This window comes from Phacochoerus africanus, chromosome 9, assembly GCF_016906955.1.
Source record: "Phacochoerus africanus isolate WHEZ1 chromosome 9, ROS_Pafr_v1, whole genome shotgun sequence".
Lineage (NCBI taxonomy): Eukaryota > Metazoa > Chordata > Mammalia > Artiodactyla > Suidae > Phacochoerus > Phacochoerus africanus.
The window spans coordinates 12,271,501-12,297,379 of NC_062552.1; the positions used below are offsets into that span (position 1 = coordinate 12,271,501).

The 25,879-nt window shown below is 50.1% G+C and overlaps 1 protein-coding gene across 2 annotated transcripts in view; it reads left to right on the forward strand.

Moving 5' to 3' along the window:
* GMPR (guanosine monophosphate reductase) overlaps positions 1 to 25,879 on the forward strand; it is a 40,037-nt gene that overhangs the window by 11,490 nt on the left and 2,668 nt on the right. For both annotated transcript variants that reach the window (XM_047795258.1, XM_047795257.1), the window contains exons 4-8: positions 547 to 720; positions 10,194 to 10,275; positions 14,375 to 14,481; positions 21,708 to 21,750; positions 24,624 to 24,783. In XM_047795258.1, the coding sequence (XP_047651214.1) occupies positions 547 to 720; positions 10,194 to 10,275; positions 14,375 to 14,481; positions 21,708 to 21,750; positions 24,624 to 24,783 (566 nt within the window). The remainder of the gene's footprint in view (positions 1 to 546; positions 721 to 10,193; positions 10,276 to 14,374; positions 14,482 to 21,707; positions 21,751 to 24,623; positions 24,784 to 25,879) is intronic.

The window sequence follows — 25,879 nt, forward strand, 5'->3', positions numbered from 1 at the left end:
AGTTTAATGTCAGGAAAGATGATGGAGTCAGTTGAGACAACTGAACAAATGAATCCTCTCAAGACCTCTGTTGTTGCATGTTTTGTTTTCTTTCTTTTTTTCTTTTTTTTTTTTTTTTGCTGTTTAGGGCTGCACGTCCACATATGGAAATACCCAGGCTAGGGGTCGAATTGGAGCTGCAGCTGCCAGCCACAGCTACAGCCATAGCAATGCAGGATCCTTAACCCACTGAGCGAGACCAGGGATCAAACCCAAATCCTCGTGGATACTAGTCGGGTTTGTAACCTGCTGAGCCACAACAGTAACTCCAGTGGGGTTTTTTTGTTTGTTTGTTTGTTTTTTGCATTGGTTTTTTTGCTTTTTAGGGCCGCACATGCGGCATATGTTGTGTTTCTTGAGCTGGTCTGCTGTGTGTGTATTTGATCAGGGTGCACCTCAGGGGGTCACTGTACTGTCCCCAGAGCAGGTGAGTGGATGGAACCAAGGCCTGACTTCTGGATGCTACTTACTGTTTGTATCTTTTGTCTCCTGGATTATTTGGTACAGCATGTTGCCGTGAGTTCCGGCAGTGGGAAGAATGATCTGGAAAAGATGAGCAGCATCCTGGAAGCTGTGCCGCAGGTGAAGTTTATTTGCCTGGATGTGGCCAATGGGTACTCGGAGCATTTTGTGGAATTCGTGAAGCTTGTCCGTGCCAAATTTCCGGAACACACCATCATGGTAGGTTTGGTGGGACCCTCCCCTGATGGGGAAGCAGAGAAGAATTTTGCTGTTTAGGGCAAACAGCAAAATGGGGTGGGGGGCTGGGGGTGTGTGCTGTGTCCTCCCAGAGCTTTTGGTGCTTTCGTAGCAGAAGACTAGTTGAGAATTGGCAGGAAGAGGACAGGCAGCAGCTATGGGCATCTGAACCCTGGCTCGGCTCTGCAGAAAGACAAAATCCGATCAACACGTCGTTTCTGCTACGTATCATCAGATGTTTCCTCAACCATGCGAGACCTTTATTTTTTTTCAATTTTTTAAAATCTTTTTTGTTTTTTCAGGGCCGTACCTGCAGCATAGGGAGGTTCCCAGGCTAAGGATCCAATCGGAACTGTAGCTGCTGGCCTACACCACAGCTCACGGTAACGCTGGATCCTTAACCCACTGAGGGAGACCAGGGATCGAACCCGAGTCCTCATGGACACTCGTCAGGCTCGTTAACTGCTGAGCCATGATGGGAACTCCACCACGTGAGACTTTTAAATCAAGGTCTACGTCACTCCCTAACGAAGAGTATATTTTTAAAAATGTAAACATACTTCCCGTTGTGGTGCAGTGGAAACGCATCTGACTAGTGTCCATGAGGATGCAGGTTTGATCCCTGGCCTCGCCATGTGAGTCGGAGATACGGCAATGCTGTGAGCTGTGGTCTAAGTCTCAGGCGAGGCTCGGATCACGAGTTGCCATGGCCGTGATCTGGGCTGGCAAATGTGGCTCCGATTCATCCCCTAGCCTGGGAACTTCCATATGCCTCGAGTGCAGCCCTAAAAAAGAACCGCCCCCCAAAACAGAAAAGTAAACAATGCTGAAAAAAGCTAAATGTAGCTTTTAATTTAATGTATGTGTGTCATCTCTGCCTCACTCTCCTGGCCGGTGGAAAACACTGCTGAAAGAGTTGAAATCCGTAGTAGGAACACTTCATAGTAGTCAGCTGTTACCTGGAACTCAGTTGGTGTATTGTTTTAACGAGGATCTTTTTTTTTCCCTTTTCCTACCTTTTGGTTTTTTTTTTTTTCTTCTAATTTTTAACACCTTCATTAGTTAGAATATATATCTATTTTTGCTTGGAAACATGGATTTACAGAAAAATGAGCTAGAAGCTCAGGGTTAAATTTGGGCTTTTGGAAAATCTGTATTGTATGTGTTTACTGGTCTTAATTAGCATGGTAATGACTGGCCACTAGATCGTTTACTTAACTCTCCTTTTAGAAATTTTTAATTTCTCCTAATATTTCATCATTGTATGGAAGTTGGGAGATAGGAATTAGTATTGCTGTTGACCGGGTTAAAATCTTGTGTTAAGGTTTTCCAAGGATTTAAAAAATTTTTTATGGCTGCACCTGCAGCGTATGGAAGTTCCTGGGCCAGGGATTGAATCCCAGCCGGAGCTGTGACCTAGGCCACAACCGCAGCAACACCTGATCCTTAACCCGCTGGTCTGGGCTGGGGAATTGAACCCGTGCCTAGACAGAGACAAGCTGGATCATTAACCCACTGCGCCACAGTGGGAACTCCCCTGGGGATTTTTTTTTTTTTTTTTAAGATAAGTGTTTTTATGCTTTCCAGTCTCGTGAGAAGTAAGCATCAAGGATTGTCGCAGTCAAGCAGTTGTGCCATGTCAGAAGTTGGGTGGGAAACAGATCCATTTTCTGCTGCCCAACAGTGCTTTTAATCATCGTGTTTCTGGTAATAGGAACACCCATTTATTGAGTACCTACCACGTTTCTGTGGGGTTATATTTGTTCCTTCTCTACATCTCTGTAAAGAGCAGAAACTCTTGTCCCAAGTTTCCCACAGATGGTGAATCCTAAGCTCTGAATCTTTTTTTTTTTTTGTCTTTTTAGGACTGCACCCATAATGTATGAAAGTTCCCAGGCTAGGGGTCAAATCAGAGCCACAGTTGCTGGTCTACACCACAGCCACAGCAACAGCCAGGTTCAAGCCGTGCCTGTGACCTACACCACAGCTCACAGCAATGCTGGATCCTTAACCCGCTGAGTGAGGGCAGGAATCAAACCACGTCCTCGGATACTAGTCATGTTTATTATCGCTGAGCCACGGCAGGAACTCCCTCCTGCTCCCCCGTTCAGAGGTGGGGAGGCTGGCCTTCTTCAGGCTGTGCTGGAGGGTGATGAAGTCCCCTCTGTCATGTCCTGATGATGCCTGGGTACCTAGTTATGAGGCCCCAGCTGGCTTTTCTTGCTCCTGATCATCTGGAAGCTGAGCAAAGAGAAAGCTGTCCCCTGAGGAGGGCACAAGTCCCCTGCCCCTGGCTGGGACACAGTAGCCCTGCAAGCGTTTGGTATTGAGCATCAGTCCTGGGTGGTGATGACTGAGATGGTGGGAAGAGCAGGATAAATTTTTGAGCAGGGCAAGGAGTCCTTTGTCGATTCCTTCTGGTGAGGAGGAGATAAGGCAGAGGTTGCGGTTGACATTTCTTCTGGGATTTAGGTGGTTCCAGGTCCTTCCAGTTCGCCTCCAGTGTTTTGATGGCTCTGGAGATACCGGGGGCAATAAATGTTTTATATCTGTTGGCGTTTGAGGGTAGAGGAGTCAGTTACTAATTTAGTAAGGGTTAGGAATCAAAGTACGCATTTAATGGCTCCACTTTATTTATTTATTTTTTTGGTCTTTTTGCCTTTTCTAGGGCTGCTCCTGCGGTACATGGAGGTTCCCAGGCTAGGGGTCTGATCAGAGCTGTAGCCACCAGCCTACGCCAGAGCCACAGCAACGCGGGATCCCAGCCGTGTCTGCAACCTCCACCACAGCTCACGGCAACGCCAGATCCTTAACCCCCTGAGCAAGGCCAGGGATCGAACCCGCAACCTCATAGTTCCTAGTCGGATTCGTTAACCACTGAGCCACGACAGAAACGCCTTTGCCTTTAATAATTCACATTTTTAGTTGTGAAATATGACATATATACAGACAAGTGCACAGAACATGGATGCTTAATAATTAGTCCTAAAAGAAGCAGCCCTTTGGCGTACCTGCACTCAGAAGCCCTTGCTCCCACCTTAGACAAAAGCCCCATGCTGGCTGGTGGTCCTTTCCTTCCCTGCATGTCTTTGGTTTTGTCTTCTACAGATGCCTTTCTCGACAACACGTTGAATTTTGCTCATTTTTGAACCTTCTATAAATGGCCATCCTACGGTACATCTTTCCAGTCTTCTTTGGTTCCATAGTGCGTTGCGACGCACCGCATTATATCGTGGAGGCTAAATGGGGATGCACTGTGTCTGGAGCGAATCTTAATCCTGTTTCCCAGACACCTCTGTTGCCCTCGACTTCTTGTTGCACTTAGCTGCTGGTCGGACCATCAGTACTCCGCTGAGCGTTCCTGAGGCCGGTGTGGCTGCATGAGGGGGAGCACCTTGGGGAGGTCACCTCCCTTCTGAATCTCTTTCTTGTGGCCTGTGGAAAGGACATCGAGGATAAAAATAGTTGGAGCATTACCGTGGGGTTCGGATGGGCTGATGCTTTGTTGAGGGTGGGTACCCCTGCGGGCAGTGCTCTGAGACCTGGGTCAGAGGTGGAGACTGATGGAGAAGAGGGGGTGGGATGGGGGGCGGTATTCATTTTTGTTTTAAGTAGAGGAAAAAACATGTCCCGCCTTAAAAAATAAGGCTAGGAATAGCAGAAATTCACTGGAACCCCAGAGCTCCCATCTCACGCGTCTCACGGTTGGCTGTGAGTTTTAGCTCAGGGCTGCTCCTTCCCAGGGCTGAGCCAGCTGCCTGCTCTGGAGCCTGGGGACCCCTGTTCCCGCCCCAGGGAGAAGAGCAGGGGAGACAGGTGGTGCAGGAAGGAGGGGGCTGGCAGGACAAGGAAAGGGCGTTGTGGCCAGTGTGGCCAGGGCAGGGGCTGCGTATTGCTGCGATGGGGTGGGAGGGAGGTTGTCCCAGAGTTCCCATGGCTCCTGGGCAGCCAGCCACAGCAAGTGGCTCTGCAGCGCCTGCGGGCTGGCCCAGGCAATGAGTTCTTGTTTGCAGTGGCTTCCCCAGCAAAGCTTGGGAGGCTTTGGGAGCTAGATGTTCTTTTCTCAGCCATTCTTTGCTCAGCCGTTCTTTGCACTGACCTTGAGGTCTGTCATTCATTCCAAAACCTCCGGTATTTTAGAAATACAATTCATCGTACGACTTTTGGAGGTGATGTGGGGGTGCATTTGTCCAGCGTTGGGAACAGAAAGGTATAGGGTACGAGTCTGCATGTTATCCTGCTGCTACAATGCGGTGAACGGAAGGCGTGCTCAGAAGTGTTGTTGGCAGAGCCTGGCCAGGTTGGGGGTGAGCCCTTGTGGCTTCTGGCGCCCGGCACCTCCTGAATTGATGGAGGACTCCCTTTTTTCTTGCCGTTCACCTAAGACAAGTGCTGCCATGGGGGTGGGAGCGGTGGGGGAGCAGGGATTTTTAGAAAATGTCATTGGCAGAAAAGGGTCCTATAAAGATGCTGGGTATCAGAAGAGAGGACCAGTCCACTGGGCCTTTGCCTGGTGGCTTTCAGGAAAGAAAGGGATTGATGTATTTTGGGGTCTATTCCAGGTCCTGTGGGAAAAGGCATTGCATGGACAAGCCACTTCTCTTTTACTTGTTTCTTTTTATAGCCGCACCTGCGGCCTCAGGCAGTTCCTAAGCTCTAGGTTGACTCGGAGCTGCAGCTGCTGACTTAACCACAGCCACTGCAACACAGCTCTGAGCTGCCTCTGTGACCTGCACCACAGCCATAGTGGCATAGGTCACCGATTGAACCCGAGCCTCCACAGTGACCTGGATGGTTGCACTCAGATTTTTTTTTTTTTTTTTAGGGCCACACCCACGGCATATATGGAAGTTTCCAGACTAGAGGTCAAATCAGAGCGGAAGCTGCTGGCCTACCCCACAGCCACAGAAACGCGGGATCCGAGCTGCGCCTGTGACCTACACCACAGCTCACGACCATGCCAGATCCTTAACTCACCAAGTGAGGCCAGGGATCAAACCCGGGTCCTCACGGATACTAGTCGGATTCATGAACCGCTGAGCCACGACAGGAACTCCTGCAGTCAGATTCTTAACCTGCTGTGCCACAGCAGGAATTCCTGGTGAACTTTGTAAACCTTCCGGTGACAATGACGAGTGGGTCTGATGAGCCCCACTTTATAGAGGAGAAATGGAGACTCAGAGTTGAAGCGATTCTCTTGAAATTACACGGCGAGTGGCAGGACCCTCTTTGAACCCCAGGGCTTTGTGAACTTCTTTTGCCACAGGGAAAGCTGGAGGAGTGGGAGCCACTTGGGTTTTGGTTTGGGGTTTTGGTTCTTGCCCAGAAGACTTTTTAAAATGGTACTGAAGTACTTGACGTGTGTTTTGTCTCTTTTTACGTCTTTTTTCCTGGGCCTTCACACCTGTCCTTGACACGAGGAGCAGGGGGGTGCCTAGCCCAGATCTCCCCCTGCCTGCTCTGGTGCCCACCAGATGGTCTGTAGCTTGTGTTCTGTGGCCATCCAGTCATGATGGAGCTGACATGCTGTCACATTTTGAGGTCAGTGATCGGAGCCTCTGGTATCTGCTCCCCACAGGAACTGCTTTGGGCCAAGATAAGCGGCGGGCTCACTAATCGCCCCTGGCCAACTGCCCCCACCTCCATCCCACCCCGAGCTGCCGGCCTCCTAGGCTGTGGGTGGGCTTTCCCCAACCACACTCCCCTGGTCCCTGTCACCCACATTTCTTTCTTTCTTTTTTTTTGTCTTTTGTGTTTTCTAGGGCCACACCCGAGGCATATGGAGGTCCCCAGGCTAGGGGTCTAATCGGAGCTACAGCTGCCAGCCTACACCACAGCCACAGCAATGTGGGGTCCAAGCCGCTTCTGTGACCTATACCACAGCTCATGGCAACGCTGGATCTTTAACCCATTGAGCGAGGCCAGGGATCAAACCCGCAACCTCATGGTTGGTTCCTAGTCGGATTCGTTAACCACTGAGCCACGACGGGAACTCTGCATTTCTGAATTTGTCTTTTCCTCTTTGCCCTTCTTGGTTTCAAATGTGGACAGACAGCTTTTTGTTCTACAAGTGGAAATTTCCCGTCTTCTCTCCCAGTCATCTGCATTCTTGATGTACAGTCTTCATTTTTCGTAATCACTCTGGGTTTTTCCATGCTCCTCCCTCTCTGGTTCAGGAGCCCTGCAGGAAGCTCAGGGGACCCAGGACACCTGGGGGAGCTTCTGGGCTCTCAAAATACCACCAGCTTCCTCCAGACTTTTAGACTTACTGTGACCTCACATGATTGTACCTGGTATGTCCATCCTGACCTGATGTTTTTTTCCTCTCACCTTTGTAAATGTTTTATTGAAGGAAAGTTGATTTACAGTGTTGTAATGATTTCCGCTGTATATCTTGAGCTGATTTGAATTAACTTATTTGGTGTAAAGTGGGCCCTTTTTAAATAAAATGGGAATGCCTGTTGTGGCTCAGTGGGTTAAGAACCCAGCTAGTACCCATGAGAATGTGGGTTCAATCAGTGGCCTGGCTCAGTGGGTTAAGAACCCAGCTAGTATCCATGAGATTGTGGGTTCAATCACTGGCCTGGCTTAGTGGGTTAAGGATCTGGCATTGCCGTGAGCTGTGGTGTAGGTCACAGACAAGGCTCGGATCCTGCATTGCTGTGGCTGTGGTGTAGGCTGGCAGCTGCAGCTCTGATTCAACTCCTAGCCTGGGGACTTCCATGTGCTGCAAGTGTGGCCCTAGAAAAGCAAAAAACAACAACAACAACAACAACAACAAAAAATTTGGTTTGTAGGCTGCAGCGGATTGAGGGGAAATCCACAATGAAAATGAAACCCTGTAGGGAACTTATAGTAGCTTCTTTTTAAAATTTTTAACTACTTAATTTTTTAATTAATTTTCATTTTACAAATTTATTTTGAATTTTTCAGTCAACCAGGGAGGAAGAAGGAGGGCATCTTGTTTCTTGGGTTCCTACTAAGCTAAGTTCTTTTTCAGGTGCAGAGTTCATGCTGATCCTGCGCTTTAAAAAAAAAAAAAAAAAAGGCAGAAGCTCTCACATTTAATTATAAAAGTAATGCAGGGAGTTCCCTTTGTGGCTCAGTGGTTAAGGTTAACTCGACTAGGATCCATGAGGATGCGATCCGTGGTCTTGCTCAGTGGCTGAAGGAACCGGCGTTGCTGTGAGCTGTGGTGTAGGTCTCAGGCTGGGCTTGGATCCCTCTTTGCTGTGGCTGTGCGTGTAGGCTGGTGGCTGTAGCTCTGATTCAGCCCCTAACCTGGGAACTCCATATGCCACAAGTGTGGCCCTATAAAAGCAAAAAAAAAAGTAATGCTGTTTCTCCCGTGAAATCTGGAGATTTTTAAGCAAGAATTGTTAATAAAAGTCAGAATACTCCTTCACCCAGACTTAATTTGTCAGCATTTTGGTATCTGTTTTCATCTACACACGTGCTTATTTTTGGTTTAGCAAAGTTGAGGTCTTACCTTTTCTTTCTCTTTCCCTCACAGTGTCCTGAAAGTGCGAAGCATTTTCCCTTGGAGTCAAACTAATCTTGAAACAGCACATGGATGGGCCATAGATTTTTTTTTTTTTTTTTTGTCTTTTCAGGGCCACACCCACGGCATATGGAGGTTCCCGGGCTAGGGATCAAATCGGAACTGTAGCTGCTGGCCTACACCACAGCCATAGCAACACCAGATCTGAGTCTCGTCTGCGACGTACACCACAGCTCACGGCAATGCCAGATCCTTAACCCACTGAGTCAGGCCAGGGATCGAACCCTCATCTCTATGGATACGAGTTGGGCTCATTACCGCTGAGTCGATGGAACTCCCAGTGTGTAGTCTTTGTAGTCATTGATGATTTGTTAAGTGAAAAGTGGTGCCACGCTGGCATCTGCATTTAAATTTGATTACTGGCAATGTTGAATACTTTTCCTGTGTTTTCGGGGCGCTTTTTATTTCTTTCATTAGTTCATGTCCTTCGGCAGTTACTTTATGAGGTGTTAGCATTTTTCTTATGAACTTGGAAAAGCTCTGGTGATGTCAGAAACTCTTTGTCATTTGCAGATACTTTTGTCCACCCCGGTTGCTTATTAGTTTTGTTGATGATGTGTGTGTGTGTTTGTATGTACAAAGGTTTGTTGTTTTCATGTAGATCTATTTTTATGACTTTTTTTCCCACTTTTGCGCTTATTACAAATATTCAAAGGTTTCTTCTACATCTAGAAGGAGACAACTTTTAGTTGAACTCTGTAGTCCATCTGAAGCTTGTCTTGGTGAAAAGTTGGAGTGACAATCTGTATCTGGTTCCAAAATATCCCTTTCCCCAGCTCTGTCTATTGAAATATTGGTCCTTTCCTCAGTGACATGTAATGCCACCTTTGTCAGATACTATATTCTCATATGTTCCTGTCCTTTTTCTGGGCCTTCTATCATTTTCCATTGTCAGATGCTGTTGGGATTAAAGTAGCTTTGAGCCCTCCTCATCACCCTTTTCCAAGATCCTTTTCTACAAAGTGAAAAACCGCTTTGGGTGGAAAAAGAGAAATTCCCTCTGGGAATCAATTCAGCAAAAAGACACGTGGGGCTTCAATGCCAGAAAATCAGTGGCATGAGCTAGGGGATACGTTTCCCCAGATAAGACTTTGCACAGTTGTGAAAATTCAGACAGGCATCTTGCCAAGTATCCTCTGTACCCACTGAAGAATCCGCAGGGCACCAAGTGGTAATGAAAAGGGATGTTTTGTGTTCCCAGATTCCTGCAGTGAAAGAACCTGTATGATTTTTAAACCAGATGCATCCTTTTGGGTTTTAGATTCTGCTACTTCGTGGCTTATGTGTTTATTCTTAGGACCACAGCTTCACGTTGTTCTGATAACAAAGTACCTGCTAGGGCTGTTGGTCCCTAAGTGTTTGTCTGCCCTGTCATAGCTCAGTGGGAACCACTGACCCTAGGGTAGGATACCAGCATATTTTCCCAACTGTGAGCTGACCAGTAGTTCCCTAATCTTGGGTTCCTGGGGTTCCACAGAAGTTTCAGGAGGTTTACACATTATGAACAATAATGATTTTAATCTGCTGAGTGTTTCATGGCTTATTTTATGTATTCAGGTTCTCTGTAAGATTTTGTTTTGTCCATCACTGAAACGTCCAAGCCCTGACCTAGATGGTCTAAGGTGTCCTGAAGTTCTAAAATCATATGGTTCTGTGCTCTTGTTAATAGAAAAGAAGGAAAACCTGTAGAATACTCTAGCCCACCAGTTTCAGACTTGAAATAGATTTGGGGATTGGTCTGTGGGGTTCTCCCATTTTTCCCCTCTGTTGTCCTCCAGCTGCCCAGTGGCTTCAGAACATACCATCCTTGTGTTTGGTGTGGAGTTCCTCCATCACTCATTTTTGTCCCACCAAGAGCAGTTCATGATCACCAGCTGTCTTCTTTCTGTCCCAGGCAGGGAATGTGGTGACGGGAGAGATGGTGGAAGAGCTTATTCTTTCTGGAGCAGATATAATCAAAGTGGGAGTCGGACCAGGTAAGATGTGATGGGAGCTCAGCAGAGGGTCTGTGGGGGGATCGTTGGGGTCTGGGGCTTGGGGACTGGAGATGCTCAGAAAGGAATCTGCACATGATCCATCCACGAGTTTAAAGCACATTTCTTTTGGAAAAGTGTCCTTGGGCTTCTGGTCAAAAGAGGCTCCTGCTTAGAAACATCATGGAGCTCCTTTGATGCCTCTGGGGAAGTTCTGAATGAGCTTGAATGTGGTTCGAATGTGAGGTTCCAGTTTCAGAATATTAACCTAGAAGAAAAGAATGAGATTTCTTGAATGATCCCATTCACCTTAAGGAGGAAGGTCTGGGGTGAAGAATCTGGGCACAGTTGATGGACGTGAATGACTCAAGTTTCTGTGAATGCTCGAGGGACCCTAATCATGGCACATAGACTGAGGCCACGTTTGAACTTGACCCATGGCCTAGACAGTTAGCACCTTAGACTCCTCACCCGACACACATGCATCTCCGATTTTGTTGCATCTTCCCAGGCCTTGTCTTTCAGGACCATCACTGGCATTTTGAGGGGAGGAACGAGGTGGAACCTTCCTACCCTGTCCTGGGTGGCTCTCTTTGGGCCAGTTGGTGTGGGCTGTCCCCTTTGGCCAGACAGGAGCATGAGCTTCCATAGTTTTAATTTCTCCATTGCCATGCTTTAAAAGCCTTCCTTGCACATCTGTTATTAACCCAACACAAAAATTGGAACGGAGGAAAGAAAGACATTTTCAGTTGGGAATAAAAACCAGCAAAGATTGACCACTCAGAAGACACTCCCAAGAAGGAGGCCAACCATAAACCAGAACAAGAAGAGAGTGTGGGCAGATGCTGCCAGGCGGCAGAGGGCATCGCTGTGCTGTGACCTGGCCTTGGCTCTCAGCCTTGAGGGCCTAGGATGGACATGAAGAGACACCTGGGGAAGAAGTGCCCTGTAGGCTCGTGAAAACCTCTGAGCTTTGAACACACCAGGAGCTTTGGGATGGGGCTTCTTATGTTGCCACTCATCTAAGCCACTTTGTAACCTTTTGAGCAAGAGGAAAGACAGCTGTGGTCTTTACTGAGTGTCCCTTGTTAAGGAAAAGTCAACGAGGATGAAGCCCAGTTCTTGCTTACAGAGCTCACTCCCCACTTAGGATGGGCGGTGATGACCAGGCTTGTGGTGGAGCCGAATAGACTAATAATAGACCAAGAAGACTTTTTTTTCCCCCTAAAGCAGAGCATGCACCAGTCACCTGTTTCATCAAATAGTATTGTCTCCCAGTTGCTGTGGTGCTGGGTGTGAGCTGTGCTTGACGTAAGGTACGGAAGCAGTCTTCGGGGCCCTTGGCTGTTCTTGATGGAGCCTCGAGCTTCCAGCTGCACCTGTTTTCTTCCCGTACATCCTCTGTGTATACACCGTCTCTTACTCCAAAGATGTATTGTGCTCCCACTGTCGCTGCGCGCCTCCCAGGCTGTCTCTTTGGAACAGAGGTGCTGCAAGGGAGTAAGAGGCTTTTTTTGAGCCTAATGTATTGGAGCCACTTCTGCAAATTGATGGGAGAGGATGCTTACATTTCACGAATTCTTTAGCATAGAAGCACTGGGTGTTGTATATCTAAATGACAGCCGAAAAAAAAGGTTCTTACAGAACAACTCCTGGCAACTGGGGAAAAGCCATTAAAAACGCCACCCCTCAAAAAGAAAGAGTTCCCCTTGTGGCTCAGTAGTAACGAACCTGACTAGTATCCATAAGGACTCGGTTCAATCCTTGGCCTTGCTCAGTGGATTAAGGATCTGGCGTTGCCGTGAGCTGTAGTGTAGGTCGCAGACGCAGCTTGGATCCCGTGTTGCTGTGGCTGTGGTGTAGGCCAGCGGCTACAGCTCCGATTTGACCCCTAGCCTGGGAAGCTCCATATGCTGCAGGTGCAGCCCTAAAAAGATGAAAAAAAAAAAAATTGACCCCTCTCTCCTGGGCCTGGAGGAGGTAGGGACCCGGTTTCTCCTTTCAACCTGGGGGTTAGTCAAGCCCACTCCCACACCTTGTCCCTCCCTTGTGCTGAGCTCCAGGGCCCAGCAGCTGGCGTCCCTGCCCTCCGCAGGATCTGGTGGTTGAGTGGGAAAGGAGGAAGGCATTCTGGACCAGAATCAGAGGTCATGAAACTCCAGTTGTGCCTCGTGCAGTGCCCATCTACAGCAGGGTTCTTTGGTGGAGAGAAAGGGTCGTTGGCCCCAGGGTAGTGAGTGGCATAAGGAGCTGGTCCCACCCTGCAGCCAGATGCAGGAGAAGGTGGCTCCCCAGTCCGGGTTTCCCTGCTGGAGCCAGGTCTGGGGGTGTAGCCATGGTTCTCCTATCCTGTCCCTAAGGACCCCTGGGAGAGGTTTTCGGGAAGCTGGGAGACCCCTGGCGGTGGTGGGGAACAGGAGAGGAGGCACGGGGCAGGTGGCAGTGAGAGCGCACCCAGGCTTTTGTACTGCCGCAGGGCGCCCCATGGGCGGGCACCACCAGACGTCCAGGCGGGGCTGCGTGAGTGGTGGTGGTGAAGCAGTGGAGACAGGGCCGTGGATGACTCATTCATTCTGGCATTCACGGTCACTCTTTCCAGCACCTTTATTATGCGCAAGGCTCTGTTCTTAGCGCCACATCAACAGCTGTGAACATCCGTGGAGCTTCCTCTCCAGCAAGCAGATCCTGGGTTCCAGCACAAATAATTATTCAAATACTCCTCTGGAAGCAAGTGTGGGGATGAACACCTTCCCCGAGGCCGTGACATTTAAGATGAAGCCTGAAAGATGAGAAAGGGCCAGACCAGGGGGTTGGTATAGAGGGGGGCGCGCGTGGGCAGAGACAGCATCGTGTATAGAGGATCCCTAAGGGAGGAGCGAAAGGTCAGTGTGGCTGGAGTGCGGGGAGCAGGGGTGGGAGGAGACGGGGGGAGGAGCTTGATCCAGGTGATGCTGGGGCTGGCGCTCCCCTGCTGGGGGGGTGGCAGCGAGGTTTGAGCATGGGGACCAGCTGGAGATGCTGGTGCTCTTGGTATGACTTGGCTGGACCTGAATGGGCTAATCCCCTGCAGATGGGCAGCCAGGCCCGGCGTTGACCATGGGGAGGGCAGAGGTTGCGGGAGTCAAGGCCTCTAGGTGGCTGGTGTGAGTCCTGCAGTGGAAGCCGACCTGAGAGTCCAGGCTGGATGGGGGGGTGCCAGGGGTGGGGGAGAGATGACCGCAAGTGCGTGAGGAACAGAAGGCCAGGGCCAGGTCAGGGTGGCTGCAGGGGTGCCCGGAGTGCTGGTGCCCTTGACTCAGGCCCTCATGGCAGCCTGCACGGTTTTCATTCTGCAGCTGTTGAGTCCCCTGCAGCCCTGCGAGGCCAGGGCTTTGACTTCCACCTTGGAAGTGTGGCACCGAGGCTGAGAGAAGTTAGCAGTGTGACTGAGGTTGAAGGTCAAGAGAGCGCAAGGTCACGGGAAGAAGCTGAGGTTCCCTGTGGTCATGCGGAAAGTGAAGGAAGGTGGGAAAGATGACGTTTTAAACACAGAGAGTCAGTTAGTGGGAGCGGACATCATAGGGGAGAGTGAGAGGGACAGGTGTAGAGTGGAATGTCCTGGACATCCACAGAGGACGGTGGTGAGGCCCTGAGGGGACGTGTGGCCAGACGGTGGCGGTGACAACCACCTCCATTGAGCTGCGGGGCAGCCCCACCACGCCCCTCCCTCCACCATGGAAAGTGTAGCCCCAGTAAATTGGGGCTGGGCTGTGTGGCAGTGCTGGAGGCTTTTTTTTTTTTTTTTAATTGCCATACTCGGGGCATGTGGAGGTTCCCAGGCTAGGGGTTGAATCGGAGCTGCAGCTGTAGGTCTACACCACAGCCACAGCAACGTGGGATCCAAGCTGCATCTGCGACCTACACCACAGCTCACGGCAACGCTGGATCCTTAACCCACTGAGCGAGGCCAGGGACCGAACCCACGTCCTCATGGATACTGAGGGTTGGGTTCTTAACCTGCTGAGTCCTGACGGGAATTTTCATGTTGGAGTCTTGTGTTGTGCTCTGCTGGTTTATAACCATCTCTCTTCGCCCCCCACCCCCACCCCCCTCCTTCATCCAGGTTCCGTGTGTACCACCCGCACCAAGACCGGGGTGGGCTACCCCCAGCTGAGCGCCGTGATCGAGTGCGCAGACTCAGCCCATGGCCTGAAGGGGCACATTATCTCCGTGAGTGTCAGAGCAGGGCCGGGGAGGGGTCTGGGAGCCTTGTTGGCATCCTGTGGGCTCGAGGGGTGAGCCAGGCAGCATGGTCCCAGCGGTGACATTCAGCAGAGGGATGGGCCCTGCTCCTTACTTCCTCTGTGGTGAGAGAGGCAGCATAGTAGTAATAACTCTAGGTAATAACCACCGCCGGAGGTGGTGGGTGGCAGGACGTACATTTGTGGGGAGCTTGGAAGAAAGGAGAGGGCCACCAGTCACCCTGCTGGGCTGTGTAACAAAGCACCCCGGACTGGGGGACTCAAACCAGGCTGTCTTAGTTCTGGAGGCCCGAAGTCCAAGATCAAGGCATCAGCAGGGCCACGAAGCCTCCGGGAAGGCTCTGTTCCAGGCCTCTCAAGCTTCCGGCAGTTCCTCGTGGCACCATAACTCAGCAGACCCAGGGAGGCTCGTAGGCTTAAACAGCTTCCGCACCCTTGACTTCAGCTCATTCCTTCTAACCACCGAACATCTTGGGGTTCAAAGCAGCTCTTCCCTCCCGCTCCACCCCCGCCCCATTGTCTAATGGGATTTAACAAGCTGGTATCTCCCACTTAGCAAGAGTCAAACCCACTGGAAAACCATCACCTCTCTGGCTCCTGCCACTTTGTCCAGTTTCCTTCCAGCTGTCTCATTTATACTTCTGTTGCTGAAGTGACATGGCTGTGCCCCTGAAATTTGGAGGGAAGTCATAGCAGGGAGCATCTGTTACACGTGAGAGGCTGGACTCGAACCAGATTTCTCTTTATTGTGGCCCATGTGGGCTTCTGAGAGGCAGAGGGCTGAGAAATCCAGGATACCCCTGGAGAGGCGAAGATGAAGGTGTGACCCGTTCATTTTGTCTTGTCATCTGCTGGGAACATGACACAAAGGAGAGAATTCTAAAGGTGGAAACAGCTTTAGAGGAAGTAATCTCTGTCATATATTGAGCATCTTCTGGGCACGGTACACACATAATCTCTAGTCCTTGGAACAATCTAAGTAGGGGTAGCTGTTACTGTAATTGGACAGGTGCATCAGGGTTCCCCTGAGAAACAGAACCCATACCATGTATATGTGGGTGTGCAGCTCTCGATTTAATATAAGAAATTGGTTTGTGCAGTGATGGGGCTGAGATGTCTCAAGATCTGCAGGGTCAGTTGGCGACTAGGAGAACTGATGGTGTGGTTCCGTCTGCCTGTGAAGGCCCACAGGCCAGGGAGAGCCAGTGTTTCAGTTGGAGTCAATACCCAGTGTCCCAGTTCAAAAGCAGGCAGTCAGGAAGGCTCAGTTTTTTGGGTCCGTTCAGACCTTCAACTGATTAGATGAGGCCCACCTACCATAGGGAGGGCAGTCTGCTCTACTCAGTCTCCTGATTCATGTGTTAATCTCACCCCCAGACATCTTCACAGAAACCCCCAGAACAGTGTTTGGCCAGATATCTAGTTGCTGTAGTCCAGTCAAGTTGACACATGAAATTAACCCCCACACCCCATGAGGAGACAGACGTTTTGAGACCTTAAGTAGCATTTTCTGCATCGCATTGCTGATAGAGGGCAGAGCCTGCACCCAACCCGAGGTCTGCTCATCTCCAGTGTTCCACTCCTGCCCTTGAGAAAATGTGGAAACTGCGAGGGCAAAGGGCTCGCTGAAGTTGCCAAGTGTGCAGGGTTGGCCCAGGACCCCTGCTCAGCACCTTTGCCACCACTTTGCATGGGGGGACTTCAGCTTAACTTGTGCTGATAACTCGTCCTTTGCCCACAGGGTCCCCACGCATGTCCTCCAGAGTCAGGACCTGGTGAACCTGGAGGAAGGGGAGGGATTTAAACAAACTGATGAGTCCACTGCCCACTGATACAAAAAAATGGCTCAGACTTGGCAGTGCTTCACAGGACCTAAAAAATGTTCTATGAAGAGTTTGGCCGGGGTCACTGTTGTCTCTACTCAAGGCCAACATTTTTTTTTAATAATGATTTTTATTTTTTCTATTATAGTTGGTTTACAGTGTTCTATCAATTTTCTGCTGTACAGCAAAGTGACCCAGTCTCTCTCTCTCTCACACACACACACATGCACACACACATACATTCTTTTTCAAAGCCAACATTTTTTTTGTTGTTGTTGTTGTTGCCATTTCTTGGGCCGCTCCCGCAGCATATGGAGGTTCCCAGGCTAGGGGTCGAATCGGAGCTGCAGCCACCGGCCTACGCCAGAGCCACAGCAACGCGGGATCCCAGCCGCGTCTGCAACCTACACCACAGCTCACGGCAACGCCGGATTGTTAACCCATTGAGGAAGGGCAGGGACCGAACCCGCAACCTCATGGTTCCTAGTCAGATTCGTTAACCACTGCGCCACGACGGGAACTCCTCAAAGCCAACATTTTAATCAGTGCATGAGAGCCTGCTTATTGAGTTTGAGGAGGGAATGGTAGAGGTGGAGCTGATTCAGAGGAATCCCCAAACGCTTCTTGTCTACACTCACTCCCTGACCCTCTGCAAAGAAAGAAAGATGGATCAGCACATTTCCTCTAATTTGGTTGATTTTAATGTAGTAGTTGAGGAACAGTTAGACCATTATTTGCAAAGACCTAAGCAAAAGTCATCCAAAGAAATTTTTTTGAGGCTTGAAAAATTCCCCCAACCAGTAGGTTTAGCCTAGAAAAAGTTAGAAATATAAAGGAAATAAAGATTACTAGAAATACCATGGCTTTTAAAACACTTATTAAAAAAGTGTAGTTGATTTGCAGTGTGTTAATTTCTGCTGTACAGCAAAGTGATTCAGTTATGCATATATGTACTTTTCCATACTCTTTTCCATGATGGGTTATCACAGGATATTGAATGTAGTTCCCTGTGCTGTACAGTAGGGACTTGTTTATCTGTTCTGTATATAAGAGTTTGCATCTGATGATCCCAAACTCCCAATCCATGCCTCCCCCACGCCCCCTCCCTCTTGGCAACCACAATTTTGTTCTCTATGTCTGTGAGTTTGTTTTTCTTTTGTAGATAAGTTCATTTGTGTCATATTTTAGATTCCATATATAAGCGATATCATAGGGTATTTGTCTTTCTGACTTACCTTCACTTAGTATGATCATCTCTAGGTCTATCCATGTTGCTGCAAATGGCATTATTTCATTCTTTTTTATGGCTGAGTAGTATTCCATAGCATATGTGTACCACATCTTCTTTATCCATTCGTCAGTGGACATTTAGGTTGTTTCCATATCTTGGCTATTTTGTGAATAGGCTGTGAACATAGGGGTGCATGTGTCTTTTCGAATTACAGTTTTCTTTGGGTATATGCCCAGGCCCAGGAGTGGGATTGCTGGTTCATATGGCAACTCTCTTTTTAGTTTTTTGAGGAACCTCCATACTGTTCTTCATAGCAGCTGCCCCAGTTTACACTTGCACTGACAGTGTAGGAGGGTTCCCTTTTCTCCACGCCTTCTCCAGCATTTGTTACTTGTAGGCTTTTTAATGATGGCCATTCTGACCGGCTTGGGTTGGTACCTCACTGTAGTTTTTTGATTTGCATTTTTCTGATAATGAGCGATGACGAGCATCCTCTCCTGTGTCTGTGGCCATCTGTATGCCCTCGTTGGAGAAATGGCTTTTTAGGTCTTCTGCTCAGTTTTTGGTTGGGTTTCTTTTGTGTTACTGAGTCAAATGAGCTGTTCGTGTATTTTGAAAATTACGCCCTTGTTGGTCGCATCATTTGCACATACTTTGTCCGGTTCCGTACGTTGTCTTTTCATTTTGTTTATGGTTTCCTTTGCTGTGCATAAATTTGATGAAGTCCCATTTGTTCATTTTTGCTTTTATGGAACTGTCATTTTAAGATAACCACTGCTCGTGTTTTGGTGTGTAGGTTTTAGACATTTTTAGAGCTGATGGGTCTAATCTTGTTCTATCATTATTATAGCTGTGTGACCTTGGGCAAGTCACGCGACCTTTCTGAGCCTCCCTCTCGGTTTTTCCTCACCTACAAAATGTCAGCCTCAGGTTCTTACGGTGTTTGAATAGAAAAAATGAAGTTTGTGACAGTCCATGGTTCATAGTTGGTGCTTGATTTGGGTTCTCTGTCCACTGCCTGCATGATTGACCGACCCTTCTTTTAGGGACGGCAAGTATTTCTAGGATAAAGTGCTGCTGACAATTCACAGGTCGAATCTCCACTCATGTCATGTGATGCCTTTTCTACTAAAATACCTTAACACTCCTAGAAAACAAAACTAGTGATCCTTAGAATATTCACTTTTTTGTTTTTGTTTTTAAATGATTTTTATTTTTTTCCATTATAGATGGTTTACAGTGTTTTGTCAATTTTCTATTGTACAGCAAAGTGACTCAGTCACTCCTACACTTTATTTTATTTTATTTTTGTCTTTCCTAGGGCCACACCTGAGGCATGTGGAGGTTCCCAGGCTAGGGGTCTAATCAGAGCTGTAGCTGCCAGCCTACACCACAGCTACAGCAACTTGGGACCCAAGCCGCATCTGCGACCTACACCACAGCTCATGGCAATGCCAGATCTCTAACCCCCTGAGCAAGGCCTGGGATCAAACCCACAACCTCATGGTTCCTAGTCAGATTTGCTAACCACTGAGCCACGACAGGAACTCCAAGTCACTCATACATGTATGCATTCTTTCTCTCACATTATCCTTCTCCATCATGTTTCATCATACGTGACTAGACATAGTTCCCAGTGCTATACGGAAGAATCTCATTGCCTATCCATTCCAAAGGCAACCGTTTGCATCTGTTATCCCCAGATTCCCAGTCCATTCCACTCCCTGCGCCTCCCCCTTGGCAACCACAAGTCTTTTCTCCAAGTCCATGAGTTGCTGTTCTGTGGAAAGGTTCATTTGTGCCGTATATTAGCTTCCAGATATAAGTGATATCATATGACATTTGTCTTTCTGACTTACTTCACTTAGTATGAGAGTCTCTAGTTCTATCCATGTTGCTGCAAATGGCACTATTTTGTTCGTTTTTATGGCTGAGTAGTATGCCATTGTGTATTTATACCACATCTTCTTAATCCATTCATCTGTCGATGGACATGTGGGTTGTTTCCCTGTCTTGGCTATTGTGAATAGTGCTGCAGTGAACATACAGGTGCATGTGTCTGCTTCAAGGAGCATGGGTTTTTTGTTTGTTTTTTAAACTCCCTGCAGCCATGCATGTTTGTTCACGTGTGAAAGTAACTGTGTGTCTCAGATTGCTGAGGTTTCCCCCTACTGCTCTGCCTCCTGAGAGCATGAAAGGATGCCTGGACTCATCATTGGAAATGACCTGTAAATGGTAGTCGGGAGCAGACTCCTTGGTCCTGAAGCGTTACGTGATGTTGGGTTGCACTGGGTTAAGCTGCAGTCCAGGTTCTCTGCCCTGCATTGTCTGTCTCATAGATCCTCCCCCAGCAGAGCGAGCAGGCAGGGCACTGTGTGTGGTTTCTTCTCTGCAGCACATCCGCAAAGTCTTATGAACTCTGGAGATCTTGGCGCATCCAGGAAAGAGCAGAGCGCATTTGCTGGGAGGCGGGAGGCGGGGGGAGGGAGGTCACAAAAGCAAAGGCATTCTGAGTCAGACCCCATGGCTGAGCTCAGTGGTGGGACCTTTGCAGTCACAGGCTACTCATCCACAAGTGAGTGGCCCAAAGACCTAGGGAGTGTGTGTGAGTGTGTGTGTGAATGTATGTGTGCGTGCACTGCACCTTTTCTAAACGTCAGATTGTCTAAAAGGGACTGTTTTATCAGGAGCATGCGTTTATTTACTCTTTCAAGGTTTTAAGTTTGAACCTCTATTGTGGAGAACAGGTTTTGATCAAGGGACAAAGCACTTGACAAATAATTGGCGGATCGAGGGAAGGGCATTGGAGGGGTCGCAGCTTTGGAAGGCAAAGTACATTTCTGGAGCTTTGAAGCACCAGCAGGATCCTAGGAGCTGGATCCAGGACCGTCTTCCCTGAAGGGCTCTGGCCAGTACCTTATATGGAGGGACTGCCTGTGAAATGACCATTCCTCCTGACCCCACGGTCCCCCCCCCCCCCGAGGTCAAAGAAGTCACCGTGAATAAGGCACCTGATGGAGGAGACGATTGCAGTCAGTACATACTCATACAAGCAAAAGCTTGAGCCTTCACACCTTGCTTTTGGTCAGAACTGCAAAGAAGCAGTGAAGCAGTATTTGAGGTCTAGGTCCTGGAGGGACCGGCCCAAAGCAAATCAGAAAAGGACTGAATCATAGAGACCCCCATGCTCAGCTGGAGATGCTGTTTGTAAAGGGGTTTGTCTCAGGTCCACCGAGACACCCTCCAGCTCTTGGGGAGCATGTACCTTCCTGCTGTCATAACAATGGGTCTCCTGTGTCTTTTCCTGGGGATGGGCTCTTGCCTCTGAGACCTGCCCTGGGCTCTGTCCTGTGGTGCCAGCCCCATGTGCTGACCCAGCATCCTGATGCTTCAGTTTTTTGCCTCTCTGTGTTGGGTGGCCTGCCAGCGCAGGCCACCCTCGCTGGCCTTTTCCCCCTGAGACCTCAGGCCCTGTTGCCAGTAGCAGCCTGGTGATCATGTGCCTCTCGTGGTAGTGAGGAAACACACTGGGTTTGTATCCTGGTGGCCTCATACTGGGTCCCCGGGGTTGAAACATAACCCTCATGGCCCAACTGTGCCCGGCAGTCCAGGGTGACAGGCCATCCTGGCAGACACTGAACCAGAGCCCAGGGGCGCTCTGAGTGGGTCAAATGGGTGTCAGGAACACGTGTTGGACTCATGGTAACTGGTACCTTGTAGGAAGGTTAGTAGCCAACAGGTGGAGGGACTGGAAATAGGGAATTCAGTGCCCTTTCTGGCTCATGAAATACTTGAGCTCCTGTGCTAAATAAATCTCACTTGGCACGAGGCAGTGGGCAGAGGTGACTGTTGGATGGTATGACATGGTGTGCAGGGGCTGGCGGAGGATGGGGTCCAGTCCTGGCCCTGCCCGCTCAGCTCTCCAGGCATCCTGGGGGAGAGCAGGCGGTGGTGAACCCCTGAAACAGGACTGAGGGGGCTGGGGAATGGATGGTGCCGGGCTGAGGGCAGAGCCTGGGCTCTGAGGGTGTGTGCTGGGGGGGTGGGCAGGGGGCCAGCAGATATCTCAGAGTCACCGTGGGGAGGGAGACAGCCTAGCCGAGCTTCTGCTGAGTCCTCTTTGCTCTTTTCTCTTTGAAGGACGGAGGCTGTACGTGTCCAGGAGATGTCGCCAAAGCCTTTGGTAAGGGACTGCAGGGGGGGAGGGAGCTCCCTGAGGTGGGTGCGTGGGGAAGTTCAGGGCCCATCCTGAGTTTCCTCTCCTTGGATTTCAGCCCCAGCTGGCCCCAATCCTGGTATCATTTGAGTTCTGGCTGGTGGCAGAGCAGGCTGGGGGGCGAGGGATCGATGGAGGGGTAGCATCCTGCTGGCAGGTGTAGGTGAAGTCCTGGCCCAGGAGTCAAGGTTGAGAAGGCTCAGGCTTCATGTGGAAGAGGCGTGTTTCAGATCTGATGCCCGGAAACTTCAGGAGGGACGGGCCAGTTTCTCACCAGGTGCTGAGGAGCACATTTCCCACTAGGGGGCAGCAGCGTCTGGCTGCAATCCCTGGGGCTGGACCTTTTGGCTCCAGCCAGGTGTTTTCTTGGGGAAGCCCCGGGAGGTCCAGCATCTCAGCCCCGGGTGCCCCCTGCTTGCCATTGAGCCTTCGCTAAGCGCAGGCAGCTGGGTCAGCACTCAGAGCAGCCACACAGCCTGGGGGCTCCGATGAAACACCTCTGGCCCCACCCTCCCGACCCCCCGGGCCAGGTTTGTGGTTGGTTTATTTTTTTGGTGGAGGGAAACTTTTTGCCTTAGCAGTCCCTGGACACCAGGGGCTCTTCCCTCACCTGTGTTCAGTGACTGCTGTATCGCTGTTGGAGTTCCTCTTAGGCCTGGACATCAGGTTTTTTATTTTATTTTTTTAATTTTTAAATTTATTTTTATTTTTTGCCTTTTCTAGGGCTGCTTTCTGCGGCATATGGAGGTTCCCAGGCTAGGGGTCTAATCGGAGCTGCAGCCGCCGGCCTACGCCAGACCCACAGCAACATGGGATCTGAGCCACATCTGCAACCTACACCACAGCTCATGGCAACACCGGATCCTTAACCCGCTGAGCAAGGCCAGGGATCAAACCCGCAACCTCATGGTTCCTAGTCAGATTCGTTAACCACCGCACCATGACGGGAACTCCTTAGTTCATTTTTTAAATTGCTATTTCTAGAACACTGACTGATAATGACAAAAGGAAACATGGGGCAGTGTTCTTAGCAGCTGGGATTTGTAGCAACCCCGGAGAATGGCCTGGAGACAGGCCCTAAGAGGCAAGTGACAAGGTTAGGGGTCCCCCAGTCAGGGGCAGAGCAGGGACTATGCCAGACTCTTGCTGCAGCACTATGTTCCCTACTCCTTATTCTGAGAATCATCAGGCAAGGACATTTCTGCCGTTGCTTTTTAAGCTGCGTATACCTAATACTGATGGGTTTCGCTCCGGGCTCCCTTCTTGGAGCACACCTGGTACTCTGCCCAGGATGGCCTCTGGACTCGTGCTCTGGCGGCTTTACCGCCTCTGCGCCCTTCCAGGAAGTGCAGCCACTGCTCTGGAGGGAGAGGGCCTGGGTCAGGGAACATGCTGGTTAGGAGAGGACATGAGAGTATTCAGAAAGGAAAATAATTAGAAGCCACTTCAAAGCATTGTTTGAATGGATCTGAGCTCCTTGTTCCTGATGTTAACATTGGCTCCCGGGGGTGTGGTCATCAGGAGGCCGGGCAGGACACTCGTTGTCCCCTACCCCATTATAATCATGGCGGGGAGCCCAAGGAGCCCGCCAGTGGATGTGGGACCCTGCAGGGAAGAGTCTGCAGAGCTGGCTGCCAGGTAGAGGGGTCCTCTTCTGCCTCGCCTGCCTTTGTGCCAGGCCCAGGGGCCAGCCCCGCAGAGCCTGCCTTTCTGTAATGCCTAGTACACACCCCAGAGTCCGCTTGTAAATACTGAAGTGAACAGGTGGACATGGTCAAGGCCGTGTTTCAGGGGCTCCTGTGTTAGCTCTTCCTTGTCCTTCATCCTGATAACTTAATACGTCTGTATCCTGACATCCTATTTTGAGTGTAACCCCTCAATAGGGCTTAGGAGATGATGTAGCAGTTTTGTTTTTAACCTCCTAGTCAATGGAGGGCCTCGGCCTGTTATCCATGAACAGGATGGGGAGCAGTGGCTATTTCTATTCCTTCCACATACACCTTTGCTTTCCTGACAGCTAGTTCACCACGTCTGCCATGTGCTGTGATATATGCGGAGGACATAGCAGTGAGCCAGCCTGGCTCGTCCAACTGTTCCTGGTCCTGATCCAACATAACCTACAAAGGCAGCATCCATACCCCAGGCCCCTCTGGACCTGTCCTGGAAGTTTCATGCCATGCAGGGATGAATAATAGGCATATTATTTATTCTGGAAGTCAAGTGTTTATCACCACAGAGGTGCGGGTAGTTTCACAGGATATGTTTATACACGGCGTGCATACACACACTTGTATGTGTGCATACACGATGTGCATATATACACAAGGGCGCATAAAGACACGCACACATGCACATAAACATACAGGTTTCTCTTCATGCCCAGTCTCTAGCAGGTTCTGTCTGTCCTGAGGTCCTTTCATGATCTGTACAGAGTGAGAGCACTGAGCTTCAGGTAGACCAGATGCCCAATGACGTGGCAGCGGCGTCAAGTGTGAGATGGGGCAAGTGCTGAGGTGCTACCCAGTGCTTAATGTTGTTCTGATCTTAGAAGAGGTAGACTTCTGGAAGGTAGTCAGGAATCATCAGTAACCACCAAGGATTTTTTTTTTTTTTTTCCCCCAGTGTGTTAACCACTCACCATCAGCAGGCTGATTTCATGGCTTGGAGCATCCAGGGCCCGTCCGCTCTTCATTTTTTCCCAAAGTGGGGAGGTTGGGCTTTTCTCTGACTGTTGCCAGGAGGAGGGAGGGTGACTCAGCTGTACTCACATCTTTCCACAGCCAGTGTCCTCTGAGCTCTTTTCTCTGCTGCTTCCTTTTGTCCCCACTGTCGGGGCGCAGGAGCCGGAGCCGATTTTGTCATGCTGGGAGGGATGTTTTCAGGCCACACGGAGTGCGCCGGAGAGGTGATCGAGAGGAACGGGCAGAAGCTCAAGCTCTTCTACGGGATGAGCTCGGAGACCGCGATGAAGAAACACTCAGGAGGGGTCGCCGAGTACAGGTAGGGGGGCGGGGGGTGAGGAGTTGGGGGAGGGGCAGCTGTCGCTGATGAGGTCCATTCCCCCGGCTTCTTACAGAAATGGGAAGGAACTAGGTCTCAGTGCATATGAGTCTGTTTGGAAGGAGCTAGAAAACATCTTGCCTCTCTCAAGATAGCCGTAATTTTTCTCCAACTAGCCTTTGGAGTGTTTGTGGTCCTGGAACGGTCTGGGGGTGAGTTGGAACGAGGGGGGTGTGTGTGAGTGGGGCTGCCTCCTGTTCCACCAGCCCTGGAGGGGACCCTCCAGCCTTCCCCGGGGAGGGCAGGAGCATCGCTGAATGAGCCAGGGGTGGAGCTGAGCTGATTCAGGCTGGAAGAGCTGGGTTGAAGGTGTGGTCGGGACCTGCACGTGAGGCCAGGCCTTGCTGGAAGAGTGCTGTCGGGTGTCACCTGCAGTAGCTGCCTCTGGGCTCTGACAGTTGACACAGGCAGCATTTAATTATGTCACTGCTGAAGGGCCGCTCATCAGTTTCACTTCCACTGGAAATGTCGGCACGTGTTTTAAGACAGTCGTGACAGATTTTCATCCCCGGCCTCTCCCTGCTCCGCAGAGTTGGCCATCAGCGCTGGTGCTGATGACCAGCAGCGCCAGGAGGCCGGTCCTGCATCCTCAGAAGGATGTCCACGGTGAGAGGGCTGATGGCCTTTCTGGGACGGAAACTCAGGCCCCACTCTTTGCTACTACTTACTCCACACCCAAAAGCCTATCAGGAGGACGTAGGATTCAGGTGCATTGTGTAAGGTTGGGACCAGGCTGGAGGTGAAAATCTCAACTTCCCTGACGTTTTCTGGCAGGAGTGGGGTCCCCCCGCCGGCCGCCCTTCTCTTCCTTGGTGCTGGTAGGCTCACTCCAGTCATTTTTTTTCTCTTTGCGGTGGGGGGGGGGACTTAATAAAGACAGAGTGTGGGGAAGACAAGATGGAAGAGGACAGGACTATGTTAATACCTTCATCCTGGAACCTTCCAACGGAGCAAGAGGGACAGACACCCTCTGACGCGGCTTCAGCTGGCCCTCTGCCTCCCGCGTGGTGACTGATGGGGGCGGTTGTACAGTGTG